This window comes from Stenella coeruleoalba (assembly GCF_951394435.1).
Source record: "Stenella coeruleoalba genome assembly, chromosome: 4".
Taxonomy (NCBI): domain Eukaryota; kingdom Metazoa; phylum Chordata; class Mammalia; order Artiodactyla; family Delphinidae; genus Stenella; species Stenella coeruleoalba.
Genome location: NC_137149.1, coordinates 147,560,982 through 147,585,737, shown reverse-complemented (window position 1 = coordinate 147,585,737; position 24,756 = coordinate 147,560,982). Strand labels below are relative to the sequence as shown.

The 24,756-nt window shown below is 38.7% G+C and overlaps 1 protein-coding gene across 2 annotated transcripts in view; it reads left to right on the top strand.

Annotated features, from left to right (window-relative positions):
• Positions 1–23,764, top strand: part of TMEM144 (transmembrane protein 144) — a 48,806-nt gene extending 25,042 nt beyond the window's left edge. The window contains exons 8-13 of one of the 2 annotated variants that reach the window (XM_079919721.1): positions 370–488; positions 3,463–3,582; positions 5,846–5,943; positions 10,347–10,400; positions 16,039–16,245; positions 23,324–23,764. In XM_079919721.1, the coding sequence (XP_079775847.1) occupies positions 370–488; positions 3,463–3,582; positions 5,846–5,943; positions 10,347–10,400; positions 16,039–16,122 (475 nt within the window). In that variant the 3' untranslated portion in view covers positions 16,123–16,245; positions 23,324–23,764. Of the gene's footprint in view, positions 1–369; positions 489–3,462; positions 3,583–5,845; positions 7,501–10,346; positions 10,401–16,038; positions 16,246–23,323 lie in introns of those variants that run through there. The other variant, XM_079919722.1, reaches the window with a different exon arrangement.
• Positions 23,765–24,756: the final 992 nt, after the last annotated feature.

Genomic DNA, 24,756 nt, shown 5'->3' with positions numbered 1-24,756 from the left:
ACAAATACTGCATAATTTAACAAGAGAGCCAGGTTTATTTATGTCGCCTGTAGAATATGATGACAATACTCTCACCTACGTAATGACAATTTATCATGATAATCCACTGCAGCGTCTGTAAATCATGTCCTTCCACCATTAGATGGTGGAGGACGGAAGCTGCATCACAGCAAGGTGGCGTCAGATACCTCGACCCTGCAGGGCACTCCTGGGGCTTTTGCTTGTCACCCCACTTGAGATTGATGGGTGATGGCTACACAATGCCTTGTGATTTCCATTTTGAAGCATGCTTTTGATACGATTCCATGTGTGCGTTTGGCAGAAACATTGCTCTGGGCCCAGATGAATAGTGATTTATTTGTTTTTAAGGGGCTGCAGTCTCGCGGTAATATCTGGAATACTCTATGGATCCACATTTGTGCCAATCATTTACATCAAGGACCACAGCAAGAGAAATGATAGTATATATGCAGGGGCAAGTCAGAACGGTGAGAGGAAAAAGTTATTTTACTTTATAACTAAACTCAATACCCATGTATCTAGTTAAGAGTATAAAAAGAATGGGACTGTGGTGGATACTGGTACATAGATTTGTCGATGAAAATTCAATTAACAGTCAAGTGAAGAAGCGAAAAAAGGGAATTTTATCTGAGCCAAACTGAGGATTATAGCCCAGGAGACAGACTCTCAGAAGCTCTGAGAACCGTTCCACCTGTTAAAAGGCAAACGCACTGTCACATACTTTTCCGAGACAAAGGATCGTACATCAAAATGACGTACCGATATTTTACGTAAAGTTCACCAAGGACACATAGTCCACCGTAAGCAGCTGCAAAGGAGCAGCAGGTCACCATGGCCCGCTGCAGAGCTGGGAAAGAACAAGTCTTTTAAGAAGTTATCATACATTGGTAGCATCAGGAGCAAAAAAGAAATTGATCTTTCCGGTCAGGCAAGCACTCCCATTCTAAGAAGCTCCAGTTAAAGTGTAATGCAGATGCGTACCTCACATTAGGGAGGGAGGAAGCCCAGACAGACACAGAGAGAATTTTATGTCTAGATTTTCTCGGCGTGCCTTAAAATAAAATTTCATTTCATCAGATTTGATCTTACTTTGTCCTTGCAAGTGGTGAGTTAGAAGGGCACGGGAAACTAAAAATAAAGGACTGTTGGAATATTTTCATGTGATCTTTAACATACAAATAGAATCAATTTTAGTCAGGATTCGTTTCAGCTACTTGGATCTTAACACATGGTTTCTGGCTTTGCTGCAAGATTTGGAGATTATTTTCCAGTTTGATGATCTCTAGGAAAATATGTATTCTTCTCTTTAAAAAAAAAAAAAAAAAAAAACCCTGAAGTGTAGCACATAGTACTTTAAAATCAAATAAAGGTCAAAATATAGCCTGCTTAGTATATCATTTTTCGAGCACGAGTAACGCATTGAAAGGCCCAATGTAATGCTGCCAGATTATCTCAGTTTCTAGCGCTAGAATTAATCTCTCAAGACGTCACTTCCACACAGTGTGCACCAGCCTTCTGCAGGCTCCGAGGAGGTGAGAGTGTCTAATTCAGGATCCTGTGATTATACTGAAACGTGGCTTACACCCACGAAACGACAAAAGAATGATATTGTGGTTAAGACAGTTCTACATCCGTGGCACAGGAAATGAATGTCATCTGTGATCCGATAAGGGAGACTTCTGGAGCGCAAGTCATGAGGGAAAGATTGATGGAGAAGCTGGGATTTGAACTCTAAAGGAGCAGATAGACTTTGAGTGACTACCATGGTCTGTTTCTTCCATTTTATATTCAGCCCCACGAACAGTACTCAAACTTTTATTAATTTCTGTCTTTTTTTAAAGATTTTATACAAATACCTTTTGTATTTTTATTCTTTTCATTTTAAAGATAAAATAAAAACTAACAAAAGTAGAATAGCATAGGATAAATTAAGAGAGAAGGAAAAAAGAGTGACAAAATTAAAGAGCCACGAATGAGTCGGAAAACTGTGCTACACTTGTACACTTGCTACTGATGAGTCATCATTTGGCTCTAAGATTTCTTACAGCCACAAAGGGAATCAGATCAGTCCCAGAATTCAGCAAACACAGGATAAAAACAACTAATTGTTCAGGAGTACAGTTGTTCTTGGTACTGGGACATAATAAACAATGTCCTCAACAATCTCTTCCCATAAATAGTACAATCAGTTCTTAGGGATCTTTCTTATGACAACTCAGATGTCGTCTGATAGAGAGACACTTTATTCCAATTTATTCAAAAATAATTCAAGGGGGCCTATTTTTTTAATGTCACTTATTTAACAGTCACATAAATGGTATATGCTCTGTGCTGGGCGCTGTTCTAGTTACAGTAATAACTCAAGGGACCCTCCTAGCAGCCCTACTGGTTGGATACCATTATTATTCCGGTTTTACAATTGAGAAAATTAAGACAGAGAGAGAGTAGGTAACTTACCCAAGTCTCCAAGTTAACAAGTGGTGGATTGATGAGTCCCACCAGGTTGTCAGTGTTTTAATCACTAGATTATGCTGCCTTTTCTGGTGGTCTTTGGGTGGATGTGTTGTGATATGACTCAGAAGTAGGATTTAAGACTTTAGAAGAAGAGACAAACCCTTTGACTTTCGAGATTTTCTGGCTAAACAGGGCCACTCATCTTTCTCCAAATTTAGTTGAGACATCGAGCCCAGTGTGACCTTCCCAGTCAAGAACCTGCATTACACCCATCTGTTTGGCCAAAGGACCCTCTGCTTTAAATAGTCAGTGGAGTTGGATTTCTCAGATATTGGGCCACCATCTGTGTTATTAACTCCCCTGTGTAATTAGGTTTATAGAAAACAAATAAAATCCTCTTTGGAATGACTTCCTGAATGTCCTTCTGTATAGCTGCCTGGGTGGCTGCCATCTGCAGCCTGGAAGCTTGTCTCCAGATTGATCAATACACCATAAAAAATTAGCACTTCTAAAATTTTTTTACACACCATCCCCCAACTACAGTCTACTTGGAAATTTGCTACAATGGCTATAGCCATCAGTAAAATTAGGTCTGATACCGATTCTTAAAAAAGGAAATATGTTCTTTGTTATACAGCAGAAACTAACACACCATTGTAAAGCAATTATACTCCAATAAAGATGTAAAAAAAAATTAAAAAGGAGATATGAACGTTATATTCACATAATGTTTGTCGTTTCTTATTTAGCTTTCCAAGATAATCATAAAAGCCAGTCTTTTAGATTTGATTATAGTAACTAACTTCTTACTATTTTAAATATGTTAATTAAAATTCTATATAAATAACATGTAGATGATGAAAGAGAATTAATGCTTCCTTTACATTTAAGGTTGATTTGAGTGAGTTTGTTTTATTCTTAGGACTCTGGATGTATGTGAAATGACTAAACTGATATGCTTGAGAGTTTTCTAACCTGTATTTCCAGATTTAGACTACGTTTTTGCACACTTCAGTGGCATCTTCCTTGCAAGTACAGTCTACTTTCTGGCCTACTGTATAGCCATGAAAAATAATCCTAAACTATATCCCAAAGCAGTCTTGCCAGGTAAGAATATTAACGACAGAAACTCTTCTTACTCTGTGAAGTAAATCAGTGAAAGCATCATGCCCTATTCATTTAGCTTGAATAATCGTCTTCTGGAAACCAAGCCATTCTCTGTGTGTGTCCGTTTTTGTGCGTCTGTGTGCGTATGTGTTCATTCCCTCGGTGACTTTGGCCCAGTTCACCACCAAATATGAAGGATTTAAAAAACATGAAACTGGGGCTTCCCTGGTGGCGCAGTGGTTGAGAGTCCGCCTGCCGATGCGGGGGACGCGGGTTCGTGCCCCGGTCCAGGAAGATCCCACATGCCGCGGAGCGGCTGGGCCCGTGAGCCATAGGCCCGCGTACCGCAAAAAAAAAACAAAAAACAAACAAACAAACAAAACATGAAACTGGGTTTGAAATGCCAAGTCATTATTACAGAACCTAGAAATTGAACAATGAATCTAAGATTATTTCCTGTGCTGAAACATCTTGTGTACTGACTATCAGACTTTAGTATTTCTTCTTCACCAACTAAGGATGTATATTAAGAGTCAGAGTCCTGGCGCTCTCTCTATATTTTTATTTATCTATCTATCTATCTATTTATTTATTTATGGCTGTGTTGGGACTTTATGCTGCCCTCGGGCTCTCTCTATTTGCAGTGATCGGGGGCTACTCTTCGTTGAGATGCATGGGCTTCTCATTTTGGTGACTTCTCTTGTTGCAGAGCACAGGTTCTAGGCACGTGGGCTTCAGTAGTTGTGGCTCGTGGGCTCAGTAGTTGTGGCGCACAGGCTCAGTTGCTCCACAGCTTGTGGGATCTTCCTGGACCAGGGATTAAACCCATGTCCCCTGCATTGGCAGGCGAATTCTTAACCACTGCACCACCAGGGAAGTCCTGTATATATTTTTAAAGTGTCAACAAATATGAATCTCCAGTCACTTGGGAAAATAAACATTTTCTCCAAAAACTTAGGGGAAATTATTTTAAAGTTTAAAAAAGTTATGTTAAACGCACATGCTTTTGGATTTAATCAGTTAGGCATTGGTAAAAAAAAAAAGTGTATATATAATGAAAAGTTATAATTTCTCACTTATTTAAGAGTTTGCTATAATTCGATATGGAATATAGATCCACAAGTAAAATTTTTTAAAGAACAAAATAAAGCATATGTCCGAGATTCACTCTGAGTGCCTGATTCATTTAAGCCAAAGTACGCCACGGTACCACTATACCATTATAGAAAATGGTAGGATATTTACTGAATGTCTAGCTAAAGTATCCTGAAAATTTTAGCTGCTATTTTTATTCAAATTCCAGGAGGGTTTTTTTTCCCCCCTTAGCTAAGCATCATCTTGAATTTCACATATTTTTTATATTGTCACTAGGGAAAACATTTTCTCCAAAAAGTTAGGAGAAATTATTTTTGAGCTTAAAAATGGCATGTTAAATGTACATGCTTTTGAATTTAATCCACACGGCATTGATGGTAATGTATCTGTGTGTGTGCATATAATGAGAAATTATATGTGTTATAAATGTAATGAGAAATTATAATTTCTCACTTATTTAAAAGTTTGCTATAATTCAATCTGGAATATAGGTCCACAAGTAAAGTCTTTTAAAGAACAAACTAAAATGTTTTGGTTTTGTTTACTAAGTGTGATCTAATTGCAGTTTCACATTGTTTCCAAAATATAAAAAGTTTAAAGAAAAAAAAAAAAAAAGAACAAACTAAAGCATATGTCAGAGATTCACTTTGAGTGCCTAATTCATTGAAGACAAAGTGTGCCACGGTACCACTATACCATTTTAGAAAATGGTAGAATATTTACTGAATGCCTAGCTAAAGTATCAAAACTTTTAGCTGATATTTTTATTCAAATTCTAGGAGTCTTTTTCCCCTTAGCTAAGCATCATTCTGAATTTCACAGATCCTTATGGTCATGGTTTAGAGTAAATGGTGTTTGCAGAATATGTTCAGACCCAGTGTCTTCCCTGGGTCCCCCTCCACTACCCAATCTTTACCTCAACTACTATTTTGGGTACTTGATTTCATGTCAATAAGGTAAAAGGTGATTTTACACCCACAGCAGTCAAGAAAAGAGAAATCATTTGGTTTCCAAAATGGTCCTAAAACATGGCTAAAAAACCCATGTTGGCCGTCAGTGTTGATAGGAGTGTGTTGATCTGAGCACTTTAACATTCCCGCTCTACCTGGAGTGTGGATTTTTCAGGAGGGGAGGTGGTTGGTAAACGTGTGGTGTGTGTGTGTTTCAGGATTCCTGTCTGGAATACTCTGGGCCATTGCTACCTGCTGTTGGTTCGTAGCGAACCACTCCCTCAGCGCTGTGGTCAGTTTTCCAATCATCACTGCTGTAAGTAGCTGAACTGCTTTTCCAAATTTTTGTTTTTCAAACGTAAATCTCATTTTTCTCAAGCATTCTTAGTGAATCACTGAAGCCTCTCATGGAGTTTAATTTTTCAGGAGTATAATTAGTATAACAGATTCATGTAGATAAACTGATACCCTCTAATCTCATGTCCTTGATCTCTAAGGGAATATTGCTAACCTCATTTTAGCAGGTTTGTTAATCTTTGATAACCTTGCAGTTTTTGTTCGGACGTTTTACCTAATTTCATTTGGGATACATTGTAATTTGCTACTGATAACAATATTCATCTCTATATAACAGTTTATAGATGTAAAAAATGCTTTTGTGTGTATCATCACACTTGAATCTCATGACAGCCGTGTGAGACAGAAAGTATTTCGGCCCCTGTTCATAGGGCCCGTCAATATTTTAAGGAAGGCTTTCAGAAAGCGCTGAAGCAAAGTATTGTCTCTGGATGGTAGCATTTATCATGCATTCGTAATGCAGTTTGCTTCATCTGATGTTTTTAGGTGCCAATCCTGTAGCGCATAGGTAACAGAAAAACAAAAATGTTTCTTTTGACACAGGCAGGACAGGTATTGTCAGGCTTGCGCCCATTTTGAAGATGAGAAAATTGAGGCAATAGCTGACAGAGTCGTCTGAAAGAACATGGCTACGTGGACATCTCAGTGTTTCTCAGGAGAGAGTTTCTTGCATGCAGGACTACATTTTGCCTTTAGTATAGAATCCAATTTAGAATGTTTCAGGTTCCTTATGGTACTAGGACCGAGACACACACACACACACACACACACACACACACACACACACACACACGAATTAATTGCTTTAACGTTGAGCTCTTATTTCTACTCTAGTATCTTAGATTGTTAAGTTGTTTACCTGCCTCCCTGCTTCCTAAATCATCATCATAAACAAAATTTGCCTAAAACATTTTAGCAGCACACCTGTGCAAACCTACAAAACTGATATTTTCAAACACATCGTCTGGTCTAAAATACAATTCCATAAAAGTTTGAAACATCCTTAAATTTTAACTTAAATTCTGGGTTTCAAACAGCATATTTTGACAGTTCTGTGTTCATAAAACTGTTGGCTTTATTTTTTATTTGAATTTAGTGGTACACTAAAGTGAACTATTTTGATAGGTTAGGTTTTTTTTTAATTTAAAGGGCTCACATTTTGACATTCTTAATTTCTATTGCGGGAAAATGTTATCAAAATTGAGCAAGTTATAAGGAATATATATATATATATATATTTTTTTTTTTTTTTTTTTGCGGTACGCGGGCCTCTCACTGTTGTGGCCTCTCCCGTTGCGGAGCACAGGCTCCGGACGCGCAGGCTCAGCCGCCGTGCCTCACGGGCCCAGCAGCTCCGCGGCATGTGGGATCTTCCCAGACCGGGGCACGAACCCGCGTCCCCTGCATCGGCAGGCGGACTCTCAACCACTGCGCCACCAGGGAAGCCCTATAAGGAATATTTTTAAGTTTAAGTCCTCATCATTGGAATGGCGACCCAAATTTTTTCACAGAAAGGGTTTGTTTCTCATTATTTCAAAGATATTTAATGCTAGAAGTGACCATATAACAGGAAAATGTAATGGGCAATGGGATAGATCACTTACCAGTGAAATGCTTAAAAGTAAATTTGTAGAGTGAAGTATACAGTATGATGTGCACCTCGACTAGGGATGCAAATGTTATTTGACAGTCATATCCCACTACATAAGGAGGAATGACACATTAAAGTAGATGCAGTCATTAATCACATCAAATTTAAGCCACTTTTTGTATAAAATACACAGATAGAATTAAGCCACACAAGACAAACAGAAATACAAATAGAAAATGAAAACTATGATACAAGTGAGAAAGTCAGCAAATAACACAGAGAGTAAATAGTTATGTGATTAAACACTGTTTTACTTTTGCTTGCAAAAGGGAGTGAGACAATGGGATAACTAATTCTTTTTAACTGGTAACATTATTTCCTCAGAAAAGACCAGTTATTTTCTAACACTAATATTTTGTTCGCTTTTGTTTTTTAAACACTAAATTCTTAATAGAATTTATCCTATGGGGCCTTATACAGGGGACGTGGAACAATAATAAATAATATTCTTCACAAAAATTTTATAGTAGATAGAGATATGGTTTTCCTCCTCCTGTTTCTTGTATTAAGTTATGGTAAAGACTTCGCACAAGACAGTAAAGCCCAATTCTGTGGAAATAAATGGCTACGGCAGGTGGGGTGTAGGCAAAGGGCCGGTGGAAGTGGTCACTGTGGCATTTGGAGACTTGCCCATCAGAAGCGTGATTCTCAAACACTGTGATGAAAGCAGGCGTCTCACCCACCACGTGTGGCTTCCTCTGGCCCCTGAGGATTGTTTCCAGGAGGGACAGGTATTTCCGGGAGGTGAGGGCCTAGGTCTTTATTGCTACTGGGCTCTTGCTTGGTTTCACTGTCATTAGTTCAAAGACAGCCTTATCTGTATGCAGAAAAGATTCGGCCCTGCCCTTCAGGATCTTACCTTCTTCTTCATTTTATTTTCATGGTAGAGCTAGACTGGTTTTAATTTTAACTTTTTTTGCTGGAAAATTTCAAAGACACCCAGCTTTAACAATTATGAATACGGTCAGTCTTGTTTCATCAAGAGTACGTTTTTCAAGTCCCAGCAGCATACCCTTTTACCCTAGGACATGTATTTCCATTCTTAGGACCCATTGGTGACTAGACTGAGAGTTCCTTGAAAGCAGCATCTACATTGTTTATTGGCAAATATTCCATTAAAAAGAAAAAAAGAAAAGGAAAAGAGAAAGAAAGGAGAACAGCCCACGTAGCAGGACAGCGGGCTGGGTACCTGTGGTCCCGGTCTTCCTCAAGGAATTGAACGGCCGAATCAGCTTCTCAGGAAGGTGGAGCTTCTCCAGATGGCTCAAGCTCACCTTCTTTTCCAAGGCTGACTTATAAATGTGTAATTTGTACTCGTTTACAATAGAAAACGACGCAATCCCAGGGCCAGGACAGCTGTGACTCTTATTTAAGATGCCCTTCTCCGTTGACCGTCCTTTGCCAAACCAGGGTCCGCGCACACTTAGACTTCTGCTTGGTACCTCTTGGTATTGTCTTCTCCCACGTATTCTGAAGGGATTAAAGAGGATAAAATTCTTGAGTGATTGTCATGACAGCATTAATATTTACACCCTATTCTATCATTTCCTCCCATCCTGCCCCAGGTCACTATGAATCTGCGAAAGGGCCCAGGTGCTTCTTGTTGGGTTTGGATTTTGAGGCTTAGGACCATGCGTCATTGGTAGAAGACAGTTCCTTTGACCTATTTCTCTGGCTCTTTTGATCTTGACTTTTCCAGATCCCAATAAACAGAGAGTAGTGTGTTCCTATTGCTTTGCTCACCTGCCAGGAGTGGAGTCCAGCTTTGCTGAACCAGTCATGTAGACAGTTGGAGTGGTGGAGGGGAAAACAGGCTGGGATTGTTTATTTGAAACTCTTCCAGAGTGTATGCAGGGTTTGAAAAGGAATCGTCAAAATGCTGATACAGTACACCTTCTACACAAAGACTGCAATTAATCTAAATTCCAATGTTTTCCTTTCTCAGTGAAAAAAATTAATAAACTTTAATAGCTTCAAGTTCTCAGCTATTTCAGTTTTCAGAATCTTCCTTTCTCCATCTCATTCCTTCTCTTTTGTGCTGTATTATCTCATTCCTGTCTTTGTCTCCTGCTCACTAACCTGTCGTTTATTTTTCCTTACACGGTTTTCCCGTCTTCCCATAATACTATCTGTAGCATTCACTAGAGCATAATGTGAGACATAGCTGATTACTGTGCAGTAATATCAGCTAAAGAGAACCTTAAAGTCCATGCTGCTCCCATATGCACATTATTTTTCAGGTCCAAAAGAACACACTAAAATTTCTTTAGTTATGATATTATTTAATGCCAAAGGAAGTTACAAGTTTATTCATACACGTTTTCCTCTTAAGCCCATTTCTAGAATCCTAAGGAACTAGTTTACTAGAAAAAAAAACTATTTGCTTATTAAAATATTTTATTATAAATCACATTAAAGAAACACATTGTATGGCATAAAATATTATAGCATCATCAAAATAATAAAAATGAAAACCATAGAGAAAAAAAAGGAAAAAAGTCTTCATTTTTTCCCCTAACGCTACTTAGTTTAACTCAATGGTGAGCTCAGATTGAGATTATGAATAGTTTTTCCTGACAATATTGTTATATTTTTACAATAGAAGTTTATTTGAGGAAAGTGTCAGATCAGCTCTCCACCTTACTGTATTTGTGTAGAGTACAGTCACAGAAAAATAACCAATTTAAATAAAGTTCTTATTTTTTTTTAAGGGTCCAGGATTTATAGCTGCAATGTGGGGTGTCTTCATGTTTAAGGAAATACAGGTATGTACACGAAAGGTGCAGGTCCAGTTGAGAAGGGTATTTAATACTATGTGTTATTTTCTGAAAATTGCATGCAACATGAATGAATTTGACAGGTCAGATGTTCAAAGTGCTATCATCTCTAACTAGGAAAGAAGATATTAATGATGTGACAATTATTATGAACATGTTTTTCTCCACCCCAACTTCAGGGAAAAATGCTTTAGTTGACTTTATTTTCCTGTAAGAGATTTTGGTTAAATAATCCAATAAATTTTATCTATTGTAAAATATGGTAGATAAATAAGATGAAATATTTTTGTAATATAATTTTTGTAATATTGTAAAATATGGTAGATGTAATATAATGTAATGTAATGTAATTATATAATGTAATATAATTTTTGTAATATTGTAAAATACGGTAGATAAATAAGATGAAATATTTTTTATCCCAAAGATTAAAATATCCCTGAGGCAAATGGAATTTGGGAATAGATTTTCTGTTGGCTCTCATGCCTCCCAAGGTCTTCCATGTCCAACCACAAGCTTTACAGGAAAACAGTGTGGTAACAGGTGACAACTACCTCTTCCCTCTTGAGGGTAAATGGTGCTGACATTTTTTTTTTTTAATTTATTTGGCTGTGCTGGGTCTTTGCTGCTGTGCGCGGGCTTTCTCTAGTTGTGGCAAGCGGGGGCTACTCTTCGTTGTGGTGCGTGGGCTTCTCATTGTGGTGGCTTCTTTTGTTGTGGAGCACAGGCTCTAGGTGCACAGGCTTCAGTAGTTGTGGAACGGGAGCTCAGTAGTTGTGGCGCATGGGCTTAGTTGCTCCGTGGCGTGTGGGATCTTCCTGGACCAGGGCTTGAACCCATGTCCCCTGCACTGGCAGGTGGATTCCTAACCATTGCACCAACAGGGAAGCCCCCAATGGTGTGGACTTAAAATTGCATTTATCAAATAGTTCTAGGATGTGTGTGTGTATTCTCATTAAAAATTGTTTTAGGATTTTTCCCCTTTACCTTTATTTGTGGAAAAAGTCTTCAGTTGAGCAATCTATGTGAATAGTATTTTGTAATAGTTTTTACTAAAAAAATATATAAACTAGAGACACTGTCAAGGCATCATAGATATAATACTTTTTGTCTTAATAAGCAGCAAATAATTCCTATTTCTAAGAAGATCTGATGTTGCTAATCTCTGGGAGCCATAAAGTGAACATGTCACTGGATAATTCTTAAAATGATTATCCAGCTTTACATTTAAAACATCATTTCATTCATTCCAAATGAAATGTTTTGACTTAGAAAGCCATAAGATGTTAATACAAGTAAGATTTTCAGATTGAAGAAGTAACAAATTTGTTTAGAAGGTATTTGGATCATGGTCTTAATTTTTGTGTTTTTAAATTTACAAGACAATTTAAAACATTTATAGACCCATAAGTTACTTTTGTGCACATGTTTCTTACTTATTTTAGTCAGGGTTGCTTTCCACAGAAAGTAATTCTATGCCTAAGGCATGCTGTAAATCTCTTTGCAAATATTTCATCTGCCTCGTGAAGGATAATGATTTCTATAGAATTGGGTATTATACAGTATAACACTCTGAAGCCTTAGAAAAGAACAAGTAAGTAACCATAGCTTATTTGCAACTATAGATATAAATAAGCACAAACTAAGAATAGATTTATTATGAAGCATTTAAAAATTATTTTAGTCACTACCACAGTAATAATGATACTGAATTTAAAGTCTTCTTCCCTAGATACAAGAACTCCCTTGAGAGAGAGAATCCCTAACCATTGGGCCTCGTGTTAATTCTTCAGAGTCCTCTAAAAAGACACTAAGCACATTCAAAGAAATGTTTTTTTAAGACACCTCTTAAAAAATCAGCTCAGGCCAAATAGAGGAGGAACTTTTAAAAATGATAAAACATGACCAAGTAGGGTTTAATTCAGGAATGCGAGGATGGTTCATAATATGCAAGTTAATTAATGTAATTTATTATACTATTAGATAAACAGAAAGAAACTCTGTGACAATATATATTCAAAAGGCACTTATTAAAATTAAAAACCAGTTTTTAATTAAGAAAACAGCCTCTTACAATAGTAGAAACCTCTTACAAATAGGAGGAAGCTTTAGTTGATACAAGATGTCTATCAAAAAACAATAGCAAATATGTAACTAAGGTGAAACATAAGAGTTCTCTGTCAATTCTATCTCAATAGAACTGAAAAAAATAAGAGTTCTCTGTAAGTTGGAAGTCATAGATTCTCCATCATTGCTATTATTCAGTATTTTCTGGAGATCCTAGCCAGTGTGATAAGATAAAATTAAGAAATAAGAGGACTAGATAGAGGAGAGAAAATTGTCATTTGCATATAACATTCTCTTCTTTAAAAATTTAAGAGTATCAGCTGAAAATCTTGAGACCCAATAAGATCATTTACTAAGGCAGTGAAATATAGGATACATATTAAATCAATAGCTTTCCAATATGTCACCAAGAACCAGTTAAAAAGAGGAAAATAAATGCTATTAATACCTACAAAAAATTATAAAAATAAAAGAAAATAATTAACAAGAAATGTGCTGGATTTATAAAATCTTTTCCTTTACTGCAGAAGTTTACTACAAAACATAAAAGACTACCAGAACAAATAGGAGACTCATATGTCCCTGATGGGACGGCTCACTGTGGTTCAGGCAACACCTCCAATTACATTCAGTGTAATTCAGATAAAATCCCAGTGTGTTTGATCTGCAGATTTGAGACTGAGTGCAAAAGTTTGGCCAAGTATGTAAGTAAAAATAGAGAGAGGGCAAAGCTGAAAGCACAGCGAGTTTTGCTGACCTCTTAACCCTAGTTTAAAAAGCCTTACAAATCTGTCTACAAACAGAACTTAAGGTGTGTCCAGCGATACTTGTTCAATGCAGATACTGAGTTGCCTCTTGACAGCAACTTTAAAGGAAAGTTTTAAATACTTCCCATGCCAACGAGTTTAACAAAGAGTTATCAACTAGACAGTGATACCAAAACTCTATCTGAATTTTTAAAATTATTTTTCTTAAAAAGAAGATAAAACCGCAGAGCAAAACAAAACCAAGACGTTTACCTTTATGACTCATAGGTCCTATCAGCTGTGTCTTGAAGCAGTCCTCAAAGACACGTATTTAAAAGTCTACAGCCTGGAGCAATAAGGACTTAATGGGAGATCCAAGCATTTTTTGAGTGAAAGAGTTTAACGATTTTATTTCATTTTAATGACATCAGTGCTCTGTTTGTCTGCTTTGCCCTTGAGACCTTCTTTTATATCTGATATCTGTTCTTCTTTGGGAAGTTTGTTTTAGAATCTTATATTTAGCTATTGTAAACTAGACAGACATCATATTTTTAGCAACATATTTTAGTCTGTGTGTCCACAGAAATCCCAGTGTAGGGGATTGTTACCACAGCAATTTACAGGTCCATAGCAACGCCCAGATAAAGAATGAGATGATTTGTCATTTTAGCAGCTGTCTCAGAAATCCAAGTTAAACACTTTCTTTGCTTCGGGAAGGAATGTTAGCATGATCTTTCTAAGAGTCAACATTCACCTTGGACAAAGGAAAACTATTTTGCCCAAATATAATCAGTCTTTTTATCTAGGACACTAGGAAGTTTGTACAGATTCTTAACCTTAAAAGGGAAAAAATTTTACCCCCTAAGGACATTGTTCTTCTGTCTACATAGACAATAAAATAGAGAGCTTATGAGGTGTTCACATAATTAGGTGGTAAAGTGCTGATAAGTGAGGCCCCATATATTGTTCTTTATTTCAGTGATTGCATCAATTGGCTAATTTACAAAGCACATTTGGAAATTGCCCGAGTGTATTGATTCTTTGAACAAATATTTATTGAGCGTCCACTCTGCACCAATACTGGCATCTAGGCAAAGGCTGCAATCTTTAAGACTAAGAAAAAGATGTCAGGGACCCTTAACGCCTTCATGCAGGAGTGTGTGTGTGTGTGTGTGTGTGTGTGTGTGTGTAAATAGGCTGCCCTGTGCCTGGCAAGGATTTGTGCTGTCTTTCACTTGTAGAGCTTGAATTAGAGTGACTTCTGGTAGGGTTGGTGCTGACAGTGAATCAGGTAATTCAACCAGCCCAACCCAACTTGCAAAGACCACTGTGGTCATCAAACAGACGCAAAATCACCCACTTTAACCCAACTGTTTATTAAGATGAAAAAAAAGGGGATATACCTTTTTGACTATATATTAATTGTCATTAATCTTTAAAAAAAAGCTGGTAATAGTATCATATGATTTGACTATCAGGAGATCTCAGTGTAATTGAGACCCTATATTACTTGCCTCAGAGTATTGGGTCTATATTTAAAGAGCCATATAGACAGCCTGGCAATCATTCAGAAGGAAACATCCAGGACCGTGCGGGAGCTTGAAACCATTCCATTTGAAAGATAGTCAAAGGAGCTAAAATATTGACCAGGGAAAAAGATGCTTCAGGGATAAAAGACATTTATTTTTCAATGTTTGAGGGTTTATCTTGTGGAAGAGAGATTAGAATTGATCTATCCGTACCCCTAGAGATGGAACTTATGAGAAATACAATATTTCTACTGCGCACAAGACGGTATTTCTTTGTTAAGGTACAGAGGGACTGGCTGCAGTGGGAAGTGGTCCTCCGTGCTTCCATCTTTAAGACAACATAGCTGGGCGAGTAAGCTCCATCTCTGTTTTTCCCTTGCCCTTTAGACTGGTCTCTGTCTCTCCGTCTTCACTGCATCGTTTCTGCCCAGGAGGACTGCAATCACCTTCTCATTGGTCCCCTTGCATCCCTTCTGGCTCCCTCCGATCTGTTCACCATTTGCAAAAGCGTGGGCTTTACAAAATGCAAATCCCATCTTTTCGCCACACCCAGCTCTGCCCATTCCTCCGATGTTTTCCCACTGCTTGGACAAATAAAACCAAAAGTAGAGCATGGCCTCTGAGATGCCTGTGTGCTCAGGCCCATAGCTTCCAACCTCATCGAGCTCCACCTAACTCACTGCTGTAGCCTCTTGGACCTTCTCTTAATCCCTGGCGAGTACCATGTTTCTCTTGCAGCAGAGCTCTGCACACACATTCCTTCCACCCAGGATCTCTACCAGCTGCCCTCCTTCCCTATTCTATATATAGAATATATATAGAATATATATTCTATATATATATATATCTTCTTCTATATCCCTTAGAAGCTCAACTCAACCTCAAACCTCCCACCTTAAGATTCCTTGGTAACACACAAACAGCCTTGGGCGTTTGCTTATTAGCCTCTCTCTGTCTTTTAACAAGCCTTTGTGCAATGATTTTATTCATTTCTGTCTCCCATATTATGTGAGTAACTGAATAGGGGCACGTTTTTGTTCACCGTTTTAACCCCAGCAAGTGTGGATGCATAGTGGGAGCGCACATGTGTTTACTGAACGGTTAAAGGATGGAGGATCTGCGGGGTTTCCAGAGAGTCAGGAAGATCAGGCAGAGGGGGGAGCAAAAAACATACAGGAGGTAGACCAGATGGTTACTAAGGTCCACAGCAATGTTGAGAGTCTGTGCTTTTTGCATATTTGGTTCAGGTTTTCTTAATGACAGTTATTCATTTTTATTACTTAGGGTCGACAAAACTACCTGCTGATGATACTTGCATTTTGCATCATCTTGGCTGGAGCCCTATGCACAGCTTTTTCTAAAATCTAACAACCACAAGGCCAGCAGATGGCAGCAGTGCTTGAGAACACGTCTGTCCTGGACACAGAGACTGTGCTGAGAACAAGGTTCATGTTCATACAGCAAATGGATCTCCAACCATCCCGGATTAGGGTAAATGATTTTTTTCCCCCACAAATGTGAGAATGAAGGAAAACACTTTCAGTCGAGCATAAAAATGAGAAATTCTTCTAATGAACTATTTATGAAGCATTACGTCTAAGGATGCTGCTTTAACGACAATATGTACTTACTGGTGCATAATCTAGAAAACCGTGTGGATTTCGCATACAAAGAACTTGGTACATGTCCAAAGTTCCAACATATGAACCTCATTAGTGAAGAGAGGCATAAAAATGTTTGGGGAGGAGTGGGAAGAAGACTTATAGTGGAATTAGAATCCAAAGATATCTGGGGCCTTTGCGAGAAAAAGTAAATGTCAGAGTTGGTAACAGAATGTGAAAAGGGCCATTTCATTATTTTTAGCCCAGACTTATTTTAACCTCAAATGAATGTTGCCCAGTTCTCCATCACCCACCTGACTTAGCTCAAAGTGCCTTTTGATTATCTCCAGACAAAAGCCATCCTCAGAGAACAAAAACTTCCACCGTTGAGAATGTGTGTAACACATATACGTACATAAACAAGTACACACATGAATACACATGCATACATGTATGTACTACTCCAAATTGGGAGGAGATTCTAGAATTGGTGAAGTGAGAGTCTAGCTTATCGGAGTGAGAATTTTAAGGGACCAACACACTCCTCTAGATGTACAATTTAATTTTTTTTTCTGAAATATACTTTTCTAAAATCCCTCTTGTAACCGGTGGTTTTCTTCCTGTTTTAACTGGCGGTTTCCACCAGGTAAAAGAAAATCACAGAAAATGATAGTGTTCTTTAAGAAAACTGAAATGGAACTGCTAGTACAATGTTTATCACTGTGGTTCCCAAACTGTCAAAATAGTCGAATTAAAAAACCTGGAAGAGGGCTACCCTGGTGGCGCAGTGGTTGAGAGTCCGCCTGCCGATGCAGGGGACACGGGTTCGTGCCTCGGTCCGGGAAGATCCCATGTGCCGCGGAGCGGCTGGGCCCGTGAGCCATGGCCGCTGAGCCTGCGCGTCCGGAGCCTGTGCTCCGCAACGGGAGAGGCCACAACAGTGAGAGGCCCGCGTACCACAAAAAAAAAAAAAAAACCTGGAAGAGTGCTGTGTCAATTTCACCCACTCCCTCTCCTAGAAGCACTTTACTTTGTTGCTAGGACAGGCAGAAGGTGTGTGACTCCCTAGCTAATCTGTATGGGTTCAAATCCCGCCTCTGCTTCATCTTAATTGTGTGACTTTGGATAAAGGTCCTGCACCCCCTGTATCAGATTCCCCATCTGTAAACTGGAGATAAGGGTAACATCCATCTCACATGGTTACTGGGATGTTCAAATTAGTGAAAATCTGTGAAGTATTTTCATGAGTGTCTGGTGCTTGGCAAATATATAATTCTTTTTTTTTAATTCACTTTTGGCCGCACTGGGTCTTCGCTGCTGCGCGGGCTTTTCTCTAGTTGCGGCAAGCGGGGGCTACTATTCATTGCGGTGCACAGGCTTCTTATTGCGGTGGCTTCTCTTGTTGCGGAGCACAGGCTCTAGGCACGCGGGCTCAGTAGCTGTGGCTCGCGGGCTCTAGAGCGAGGGCTCAGTAGTTGTGGCACACGGGCTTAGTTGGTCCGCGGCATGTGGGATCTTCCTGGGCCAGGGCTTGAACCCGTGTCCCCTGCACTGGCAGGCAGATTCCTAACCACTGTGCCACCAGGGAAGTCCCTCTAATTCTTAGCTATTGTCATATGTCTTGTTTGAGAAAGAAAGCCTGTGTCTGTAGATTGGAGAATACTTTGTCAGAGCTACTCCTCTCACCACCATCCACACTCAAACAACTCCTTATGCCTCTCTATGAGCTCAATTTAAAAATGATCCTGGAGTCCCTGTTTAATTGTTGAAATGTGAATATAAATAAATAGTTGATTGTAACATCTTCCAAAAATTCATTTTAATTTTAACCTAAAGTGTTGATATCTTTGAATCAACTGACATGATACGAAGCTATTTTTCTTGTTTAAATATATTTAAAAATTGTATATTAATGGCATTGAATTATTCTTTAGCTGAGGTTGCCAGTTTGTATGCAAAATTTTAAATGTGAAGTAAAGCAATTGCAGAGGAAAAATGAAAAGAAAAAAAATCTTATTACCACTCTACAGTTTCTGCTACCAGATAGTGCCTATAATGTTAGGACAGTAGTGTGGGAGAGAACAAGCTTTTTCAAAAGGCTTACCAAACAAACAACTTTTTATGTAGAGGTAAGTCTAAATGGGCAATTTCCAAATCTCCACTCCCTTCGCTTACCTTAGGAAGTTAATGCCCACGGTTCTTAAAGTTTGGGGGTTTCCTTTTTCCTTGTCTAGTGTGGTCAGATTCTTGTGTATGCACTCCTTGTGGCTTGGCTCTCTGTCTCTGCGTTCAGAGGGCAGTACCTTAGGAGGGCATAGCCCCCAATGAAGCTGGCTTCCAGATTGTGGTACTTTTCTACTATCAGAAGAAAAATGCCTGATTACCAAAAATCCCTAACGAGTTTTAAAGAATTAATAGTACAGACTTTCCCCTGAGCTACCAAACCTCCTTTTAGTCCTGTTATACTGATTTATTTGTGCTTATAGAGTTGCTACCTACTAGCCTTGCATGTATCACTATTGGGAGAGCTTCTGAAAAACACATTGAGTCAAAAAAGGTGAGTTGTAGAGATGTGTGCATGGTGTGATACCATTTAAATAAATTTTTAAAAATCAAAGAACTATGTACATTTTCTGTGAATCCATATGTATGCAACATATTAGAAAAACATATGTACCGAACTCATAATAGTGAGAATAAAACGGCGACACTAGGTCAAGGTGACCTTGAGCATTACCCGTAATACTCTAATTTTTATGGCAATGAATTCATCTATGTGTTCTTTAATATGTGTTAAAGAATCAACGGCAGAAAATCTCAGAAGCATATGTCTAAATGGTAAAGTAATTCAAACTAGGTACTGCTTAAAATATCAAAGCAAGAATACACACACACGAACACACAAACTAAAAACACAAAGATCAGGACAAAACTGGGAAATTTTCCAGTGTGGGAGTCCCACCTCCTAAAGGTGGAAGCCAGAAACTCGCTTTCCTAGCCTCCCTGTGGTAGGGTCTAAGGGTTTTTCTGACCATGGAGCCTCCAAGCCCAGTTCCATGGTCCTGCGGGAGATTCTGTGAGCTACCTAATATAGTTGTTGCAGAAATTTGGCCTCATTAAACAACAACAACAACAAAAACTCACAAATACCTTGTAGTCTGTTTTAATCAACTTTAAGAGGTATAATTTGCATCCAATAAAATTCTCCCATTTTAAGTGAACAGTGCTATGAGCTTCAGCAAATATATACTCATGTAACCACCACTACACCCTAGATACAGAACATTTCCAACAACCCAAAAAGTTCCCTTCTGCCTCTTTGTAGCTAACCGGTGATCTGTTTTCTGTCGTTCTAGATTACTTTTGCCTATTCTAACATTTCATATAAATGGGATCATATACAATGTACCCTTCATATCTGATTTCTTTCATCTTCTAGCCATTTTCAAACAATTTTTACTGATCTGAAACAATTATAATGCATTCTCAATCGTTCTCCCTAGTGGAAGAAAGCAAAATAACAACTAAAGCAGAAATGATTAACATTTGGAATTGTTACATTTAAGTGTGTGATGTGTCATGTTCCAGAAAGTCACCATTTTAAATTAATAGTGTGGTTAAGAAGAATTCTTAGCTACCCTTTGAGTCCATCCCCACTCTATAATGTTCTCTTTTGAGGGGCTGTAAGATATTAAACTGCTTAAACTAGATGACCTCCATTTTCTACATGCTGAAAAAAAACGCCTGTTCTTGGGTTTCTTACAATGACCTAATGGATTATAATCTCTGGGGCTGGAAAGTATGAATTTGCATTTTTTACAAGTACTCTTGGTGATTCTTATCACACTTGTGCTCTAAAGTTTTTCTATTTGTGGCTTATACCTTGCTATCTAAAAGATTTCAAGGTACTAGGTTATTATAAAATAAAAAAGAATATTGTCTTCTACTCCTAGAGGAAAGAGAGAAGATATAAAAGAATAGGTATCCACTTAATTTTATGAAGATTTTTAGGAGAAAAAAATGAAAGGTTTGAAACCATCCTGTTTACGTGGAATTTTTGACAAAAAATAACAGTAATAATGACTGAGCATCATATTACCTTTTTTGGCTCAAACCACGTAACTTCCACACATCGAATCATCTCTGCCTGGTGGCCAAGTCTATTTTCACCTCAGATTAGGCAGACTGATTCCTTCTCCAGTATAAAATCTCTAACACAATTCATGTTGACAGGATGCCATGAAAACAAACAAACAAAAATTCCAATTTCCAAATGGAGATTTTGCAAGAAGATCTAGTGAAGCAAATTTAAACACTTGAATACACTGTTTGGTAATACTGTCATGTGGAGATTTTCATGATGTGTCTGAGACTCTAGTAAAAACATGTTTATTATAAACACACAAAAGAACATGCAATTCTTAAGAGGTTCTCCTCTGGATCATACCTGATCTGACATTAATTCGAATTTCACTCACTTATCTTGAAGTCAAATTAAGCTCTATAGAAGTAAACATGTGGAAGCATGTAAAAAACGTGGTTCAGCCTTTTAAGAAATTTGTGCACAGTCTGAAAAAGGAAACTCAATAGATTCTCTCCACGTGTGTAATGCGTCTTTCAGCTGAAACCTGACACAGAGCTGTTGAAATACAAAGGAGGAGGGTAAGTTGTCATTGACTTGACTGGTCACAGCATTATGAGCTTGGTGGTCAGTTCATTCACAATAAATTTTTTAAATACGTAAAACGTTTTAGTAAGTGATAAAATTCCATAAATTTTGATGGAGAAAAACATGGTAAGACCATATATGTTCGAAATAGTGTTTCTATTTGGTTCAAAATATGATATAGTAAGAGAAGGAAGCTTTGGGGAAACTTTGAGGTTTACTTTTATTGAGGCAATTGGTGAATTTTGCTGGGTGATAGGCCATGGGTAAGAGAAGGTCGGTGTGTGTGGACTGAACTGATGCTTCTTCACAGCAGCTCCTAACAATGTCTGCTGTATGAGGAATGGAAACCAGCAAAGAGCAAGGGGGAGCTGCCCTTTTCTGATCTTGCAGACAGCTCTCCACTGGTTTTCAGTGTATAAACATCTACAGAGAAGCTTCTTCATCTGTCTTACAGCCCCAGTGAAGAGTGGACACCCACTAATGACCCCACTGACATGCTGGGGAAAGGCACCCAAGAACAGCTCTTTTGAGGACTTCCTTGGTGGTCCACTGGTTAAGACTCTGCAAGGGGGAAGTGGAGGGTGGGATGGATGGGGAGATTGGGACTGACATATATGCACTACTATGTGTAAAATAGATAACTAATGAGAATCTACTGTAGAGCACAGGGAACTGTACTCGGTACTCTGTGGCGACCTAAACGGGAAGGAAATCTAAATAAGAGGGGATATATGTATACGTATAACTGATTCACTTTGCTGTACGGCAGAAACTGACACAGCAGTGTAAAGCAACTATACACTCCCCCCCCCCCCCCCGCAAAAAAAAAGACTCCATGCTTCCAGTGCAATCCCTGGTCGGGGAACTAAGACCTCACAGGACGTCTAAAGCCCCACACCCGAGTACTCACCCCAAGGGGATTAGCATCTGAGATGCGACTGAAAGCAAACAGGAACAGTACATTGTAATGAAAAGCAGGTTCAGAGGAAATGTTACATTTTTGTTCGTGACAGGAAATACATCATACTTTGAAGACTATAGAGAAAAATCACTGGATGGTGTTAGGGCCCCTACATACTACCAGCAGTGAAACTGTGGGAAGATCATTTGATTCCCCTGGATTTCATATTTTTGTTTTTAAAGAAATAGTTTTTATTGTGCAAGTAGTAAAGTTCAAGTTTGAGAAATTTAAAATTGTCAATCAGAAAAATTATCGACCAGAGTAACCACGAAGAGCACTAGGTATGATTGCTGGCTTAAGAGACTATAGCCTGATATACCGTGATAATAATGTACATGTCTGTGTTCCTAAAATATTCATTTTAATATGCCTGATAAATATGCATGGTAAATTTATTTAAGGCATTAAATAATTCATTGTCTACTTTTTAAGATTAAGTAGTGCAACAGATCGAGGAAACTATTCTTTCTTATTATTTCTGCATAAATTGTAACATATATAAATACCTAAATCCCAAGTATATAAGTGGTATTATCCAATACAATTTACTACTTACAGTTTAGAAAAGTGTAGAATTGGGACCTCTCCAAAAAAGAGCCATTCAACCTTAATAACTAGGGGAAATGTAGTCAGGTGAGTTAGTGAAAATGGGATATTCATACAAACAGGCACCTGGTTGCTCTACCTTTAGTTATTTTGACGTATGCTAAATAACCATTCATTTAATTCATCTGTAGAAATACATTTTCATATTTGACCACCAGGAGGCAGTATAGGCTTAGTTGTGATAGTCTTTATGTTAAAACATGTAAACTTTTTTTTTTTTAAGTTTGAGCTTCCTCACTCTTCCCCGTCCCCACCCCTGCCCTGCCTTGCCCTGCCTTGCCCTGCCTTGCCCTGCCTTGCCCTGCCTTGCCCTGCCTTGCCCTGCACCTCTCTTCGGAAATGACTATAATTTGCCATCAGTGGATTTTTTTTCTTTTTGCGGTACACGGGCTTCTCACTGCTGTGGCCTCTCCCGTTGTGGAGCACAGGCTCCGGACGCGCAGGCTCAGCGGCCATGGCTCACGGGCCCAGCCGCTCCGCGGCATGTGGGATCTTCCCGGACCGGGGCACGAACCCGTGTCCCCCGCATCGGCAGGCGGACTCTCAACCACTGCGCCACCAGGGAAGCCCCCATCAGTGGATTTAAAAACTATGCACTAGGAAAGAAAACTACTATCTGCCTTATATCTTACATGTATCCGTCGAATCCCCAGTGTGACGTCTGCTTTTCAGTCTGTAAGTTTTCTCGCCTTTTCAGCTTTATTATTTGGACTTTATCATTTGGTTTCCTAGAAGTTGAACACATCACAGAATGAACCCACACCTAGAGTTGTTCAAACAGAAGAGTGTGTCGCCTTAGAATATTCAGGACCTAGAAGAATTCTCGCAGCCCGTGCTGCCAACACTGTGAGTAATGCCGAGCAAATACTGAGCTAGAAGTCTCGTAATTCTCTGAGCCGGTGACAGAACCGTCATTACTAAATCGTCAGGCTGAATTGCCTCAGGTTTCTCTAAGATGCTCTAATAATTCTTCAGCTTCATTAGGCATTTTAGGTCACAGAGACCTGGGACTATTTGCCCTGCTATTTTTGAAGAAGTTTTTGCAACCAAGAGGCAGGAATGTTTTCCCAATAGGCTATTAAGAAATCCTACGCTGTATCTGGATGGATTCTAAATATGGATTCTTAAGGGTCTTCCCATCACTGGTAGACTGGCTTGTGGAAGGCGAGTTCTCAGTTCCTATTTCCTGGGTACAGAACGATGTCTTACTAAGGTGAACTGTTTGACGTAAATGGAGTGGCAAATGAGCCTGATGTCTGTTTCAGCTCTTAAGTGCCTAGTGGAAAATTACCGTGAAACAAGTTCCACGGAGCTAGGAAAGCTGGACATGTCTAAAATGCTCAGATCAGAAACGGAGATATTTTCCAGAATCTTCTTAATTTCTCTTCATTTACACAACAGAAGTCATTTAGAATCCTGTCTCTTCATTTACATCATCTTGTGACGCTTCCTATTGAGGACCTCAGGTCTGAAATTCCAAAATCACATATAGGTGCTGTCTTAGTAATAAAACCTTCAGCTTTCACATGGAAATATAACATAGTTCTTAAATAGGTGGTAAGAAAATATATATAATTAACTCTCACAATATATTCCAGTAGGATTTTGTGCATTTTATTGGGGGTGGAGGGGTTGAATGACAACTTGGTATTTATTCCAGCCCATTTGTTGAAAAATTCTGCTTTTCTCTGGTGTTCTGTAATGTTTTTAATGAATGCCAAATTCCTATAGGTACTTGAATAAATCTGTGGGTCCTGTAATCATTTTTTGTGCTAGGACCACCGAGTTGTAATGTACTGGTTTTTGGGGGGTTTTTTAATGTAAGTTTCCTTTATTTATTTATTTATTTATATTATTTTTGGCTGCGTTGGGTCTTTGTTGCTGCGCGTGGGCTTTCTCTAGTTATGGTGAGTGGGGGCTTCTCTTGTTGCAGAGCACGGGCTCTAGGCACGGGCTCAGTAGTTGTGGCGCACGGGCTTAGATGCTCCGCGGCATGGGGGATCTTCCCGGACCAGCAATGGAACCTGTCTCCCCTGCATTGGCAGGCGGATTCCTAACCACTGTGCCTCCAGGGAAGTGCTGTAGTTATTTTCTTAATAACATATATTAAAATTGTTTAGCTTGTCCATTATTGTTGTTATTCTCTTTCAGGTTATTCCAGGCTA